Source organism: Entamoeba histolytica, genomic scaffold (genome assembly GCF_000208925.1).
Source record: "Entamoeba histolytica HM-1:IMSS scf_1104750517247 genomic scaffold, whole genome shotgun sequence".
In the NCBI taxonomy this organism is placed as follows: domain Eukaryota; phylum Evosea; order Mastigamoebida; family Endamoebidae; genus Entamoeba; species Entamoeba histolytica.
This window is the reverse complement of record NW_001914911.1, coordinates 5663-11045: the sequence shown is the minus strand read 5'-3', so window position 1 is coordinate 11045 and position 5383 is coordinate 5663. Positions and strand designations below refer to the sequence as shown.

Here is a 5383-nt window from a genome sequence, read left to right as displayed (position 1 = left end):
AAGAATTTCAAACAATTAATATTGTTTTGAATTTCAACCAAAATTTACATAAAATAATAAAACAATGAATAAAATGATATGGAATATTTTCCAATATCAAACATTTAGAGATATGTTTGTATCGTGTTGATTAAATGGTATTATTCTATTTATAAAGAAGTTCCTTAAGAAAAGAATAAAACAAAAGTGGATAAATAACAACAAAATTTGTTTGAATTTTTCAATAAAATAATTGGAAATAGTTAATGATGAATTTCCAATGTAATTTGATAAATCAAAAAGTTTATCTTGTTATGATAATACACAAACAGAAAATGAAATTATAATGATGATACGTGCATTATTATTAACACCAGTTAATATAGAAGAAATGAAAATGAGATAATATTTATCATAGTATTAATGAAGAAAAGGATAGAAACATTAAACAAGAAAAGAATAACCAAATAAATAATTAGTTAATTAAGTGTTAATAGATTTTTCATTTATTCTTCCTAGTTTAGATGAGACTAATCCCTGAGCTGTTTAAAAAAGAGTAATCTTTTTGTTTAACTTATCATTTATGTTTTTCTTGCAAAATGAGAAAATCACTTCTTTCTTTTATTTCTTCTTATTAATGTCTTCTCATCCTTCTTCTGCTTATTTCTTCTTTTTATCCTTTTGTTTATTTTCTGTCTTAATTTTAAACATTTTCTTTTTCATTTTATCTTTATTTTATGAATGAGAGAAAAGACTATTTCATTCCCATTATATTATTATGTTTAATTTTCTTTTAGTCTTACCCACACTTTAGTAGATGCTTATATTACACCATGTAATATTCTATCATAATATCATGCTCCACCCTTTGCAGTTTTACCTAATACATTTCTAATTCAAATACACCGTCATAACCAGATAATAACTTGGAGAGTAGAAACTTGAATTGTATTAGTGTTTGTTTTGTGTTTCAGACGTGACTCTTTCAATCTTATGTTTATTAAATACCAAAATAACTAACAAAAATAAATATGTAATAATTAAAAGTACAAAAAACAATTTAATTCTGTTTGAAAAGAAATTTGTCAAGAGTTGTTTTATCTATTGATACTGATGCATAAGGATCAATGTCTATAACTTTAATTTGACCTAATACTGCTTGTTGATATTTTGTAATAATTGCTTTTTTTAATGGAGGAGTTATTTTTTTAATAATTTCAAACATTGACTGAGGATTAATAACATTAATTTGTGAAAATAATTCATTTGGTTGAAATGACTCTAAATTTAATTGGATTATTTTAGCAACGTTTCCTGTTAAATTAAAACATTCTTGAATTTTTAATTCTGAGGGAATTAATGACCGAGTTCTTGCTGTTTGCATTAAAATATTTAAAGCTATTTCAACATTAATACTTGGAGAAGTATGTAATATGTAATTAAATAAATAACGGTCAAGATATCGAAAATATAATTTCACATATTCTTCTTTAAATATTACATCAATATGATTATTATTCATTTCATTAAGAACTGATAATACTGAATTAAAAACACGTTCATTTTGTAATCGTGTTTTAGGATTTAAGAATATATCACTAACATATGGTTCAGTTTTAGAAATAGAATAATCGATGATCGATGTTAATATCATTGAAATACAACTTTCAATTGATTGTTGACACATCTCAGATAATCTCTTTCGTTTTGGGTCAAATCTTGCCAAATGAATCATTGCATATAATCGTAATATCGTTGATAACCAATAACATAATCTTGTAGGAGACCCACTTGACAAACGAACAATACCATTAATAATTGCAAATAATAATGAAACAAATGGAATATCAACAGTATCATCATATCCTTCTTCTAAATTATCTCCTTCAGTCATTTCGTCTTGATGATCTAACCCATCATTTTCTTGTTTAACAATTTCGTCACCATCATGAATTCTATTAAACAAAATAATAGCTATTTCTGGTTGGTCTTCAATAAACTTTAAATTAGTATTAAACAATACCTTTTCAAATAAGAAATTATAACTACTTGGACTTAAAAAGGAAACGTTATCAAAAGGAATATTATTACCTAGCTCATCAATTTGAGCTTGTAAATTATCAATTTCATCACATAATTGTCCATATTCTTCTTCATTTTCATCAAACTCTACTTTTAATTCATCTCGTTGTTTAATAAGTTCATTTAATGAACCAACAGAATCATGAAATGATGTTTCTATTGTAGTTTCTGAATATAATGATGTATTTCCTTCTTCATTTTTCTTATCTGTGTTATTTAATCCTTGTTGATTTGTTGCTAATGAAGTAGAAATACTAATAGTACTTCCTTTCTCAGCTGAAAATAAACACGCTTCAACTTGTCCTTTTTTACATTCTCCTTCAGTAAATGGAAAAGTAATAATTTTATCATTCATATCAATGTATTGAGCAAGATCTAATTTCACTCTTCCAATAAGAATTTCACTTGAAGTTTTAACAACATATATACTAAGTACTAATTGTTTTGGTTTAAACCCATCATTACCTCTTGGCTGTAGTTTAGTGTCAAAAGTAAATGAACTGTTCCACAAAGCTTCATCCTCTTTTACTAATGATCGTTTCAATACACCTGATTTACTTTTCGACCCTCTCCACCATTTAATAAACAATGTATGTCCTTGATATTTCTTAACTCCAATAACCCGTTTGATTTCTACAGTAAACGTATATTTTATTATGTTTCTCTTTCTCCTAAACATTGTTCTTTCTGTTTTTTGTTCAGTTCTTTTTTACTATATTTTATCATTTTATTATTATTAAATCTTTATTTTTATTTTTTGATGAAAATAATTTTCGTTTTTTAAATAACAAAAAAATAAAAAATTAGAATATGGAAATATACAATAAATCTTATGTCTTGAAAAGATCTTTAGCTTAAATTTCATTATGCAAGTAATATTTATATGAAACGAAAAAGTTTCTATTCTTGTTTATCATAAAAGTATATTTTTATCATTGTAAATAATTGAATAAATGCTTGAATTATTTTAAAAAGTTGATTCTAACTCTTAGTCAAATGTTCCAATTTTTACTGATTAAAATTTATACATATAACTTAAATATATCATAATTTTAAATTTAAGGTTAAAGGAAATAAACACATATTCAATATTCTAAAAATGATCTCCATAATAAAAATATATTTATTTAACAGTTTTTCTTTATAGCATCTATGTCATTTACTTTAATAAAAATATATTCTCAACAACTAAATAATCAAATAATATGATGTTTCTTTGTTTAAAGAATAAATAGATTCTTTTCTTGTAAATAAAAAGAATAAACAATTAATAAATAATATTTTTATAATATCTTTAATATATATTCATTGTTAGTTGAAATAAAATGTTCAGATGTATATAGTATTTATTACATTGTATAATAATAAAAAAGAATGAACTATTGTTTGATGTTTTAACGGAGATAATATTATCAACTTCTAAAAATATAACTAACTACTATAATTGTTTTGTTTAATACACAAAACAGTTTATATCATAACTAATAAGCTAAACTAACTGCTTCTCTAAAAAGTGGATAAAAAGAATTAAATGAGAAACAGACTTATTGAGTGAACTGGAATGTGAGGTTTAATACCTTCATTCAAATTAAATAATTTAAAAAAGGAAATTTCATAACAAATTTAATTTTAAATTAATTAATCTTTCTTTAATTTAATTGTTTTTTGTTTTAGTCTAAGAAGAGTAAATATATGAGCAGAAGTCTCAAGAAGTAAAAGAACAGAAAGAATAGCACTGATACACCAATATGATTTATTTTGTGAAATCTAAACAATAAATATATAGAAAGAATAAAACTAAAACAATTAAACAAACAAAATAGAATAATGGAAGAGAAAAAAGTTCAACTAGCATATATGGTAGTTGATATATTAATCCTGAAAAAATTGAAGCAAATAATTGAATAAAAACTGAATATCCAAATGCAAATTGAAGTGGTTTGAATGAAGTTAATTTTTCATTATCTAACCAGAAGAGATAAATTATTGGATAAAACAATGTTGGGATATTTAATGAGAATGGTATTGATATTAATAACCTTATAAATAAGACAATTATCATTAAAAAGATAAAAAATGAAAGATAAACTTCCTCAAATTTCTGAGGTGTATATAATTGATTTATCATTCCAACAAAACCAATTATAATAATACAACAATATTCTATAACCATCAAAAAAGATTTAATAAATTTTTTATCTTTAGAACATCCTAATGTTAATAATAATATAAATATTGACCCAATACTAAAAACCATAATCATACAAATAAATATCACATTTAATAAATCATCTATATCTGATTTAAATGATGGATGAGAATAATCAATCATTAAAAAACTCTTTATTTCTCTTTTGAAGATATTAAGTATTATTTCAAATTTACCTTTTAATAATGAAATAATGCTGACATGTTTATATCCTTGTGAATTATGTAATGTAACGTTTTGAATAAGCTGCGAAATATTAAAGTTATTCTCTGAAACGTTCATTAACCTAATTTTTTATTCTAATTAACAAAAAATAAATAAAACCCTGTTTCATACAAAATAACAAAATCAGTTTTTTTTCTTCCTCTTTTCATAAAAATTCAGCTATTAACTTCTCAATTGTTAAACCATCTTCTAATGGTATCATTAATGGATCCACTGGACAACTAACCCAACTCCCTAATTCTTTTTCACTTTCCAGAGGTCGTTGTAATAATTCTTGTTCATATGATGAATCTACTATTGAAAGTCGTTTATATTGTTCTTTTTGTGAAAGCAATTTAGGTTGTTTTTTAGAAATTATTGGATAAGTGCTTTCTTTTAAATCTTCTATCCCTGCAAATGGGTCTATACTTAATGCATTTATAGACATATGAATTGGTAATTCACAGTTCTAGATGAAGAGTAAAGAAAATAATGGTAAAATCAAATTGTCATTTTCACATGTTAATTCCATTAATCCTGAAGTGATTGAAATTAAAACCAGTTGATTAAATGATAAATATAATGGGATGTATGTGTTGATAATCATTCCAAAGAAAATTGATGTAATTATGAAGGAAAGAGTTCCTATTAATGTTTTATTTCCACAACGAGTTATAGGAAAGTATTTACCACAATAACTTCCAACAATTGCTGCAAATGCATCACCTATATCAACAGTGATTATAGAAGATATAATTGCACAATGAAAATGACTTCTAAATAATAGTAATGGTAAAGTATTCACATATAATAAAAGAAAAGCAGGAAATCCTAATGAAAGATTTGGGTCTTGATGTGAGTCTCTGTATCGTTGGAAAAGTTGAGAAAGAATACCAGTTGGTGCGAGTT

General features: G+C 24.0%; 2 protein-coding genes across 2 annotated transcripts, besides 1 other annotated feature; both read right to left on the bottom strand.

Moving 5' to 3' along the window:
• Positions 1-446: 446 nt before the first annotated feature.
• Positions 447-964: a repeat region.
• A 75-nt stretch (positions 965-1039) lies between these two features.
• Positions 1040-2740, bottom strand: EHI_064320 (uncharacterized protein; the record flags this gene model as incomplete). The annotated part of the gene is made up of 1 exon (XM_648940.1): positions 1040-2740. The coding sequence occupies one exon, from the start codon at positions 2738-2740 to the stop codon at positions 1040-1042; it is 1701 nt and encodes a 566-aa protein (XP_654032.1).
• A 936-nt stretch (positions 2741-3676) lies between these two features.
• EHI_064310 (uncharacterized protein) lies at positions 3677-4552 on the bottom strand (the record flags this gene model as incomplete). Its single annotated transcript, XM_648939.2, has 2 exons — positions 3677-3828; positions 3878-4552. 2 exons carry the CDS (start codon positions 4550-4552, stop codon positions 3700-3702), a joined length of 804 nt encoding a protein of 267 aa, XP_654031.1. The 3' UTR covers positions 3677-3699.
• Positions 4553-5383: the final 831 nt, after the last annotated feature.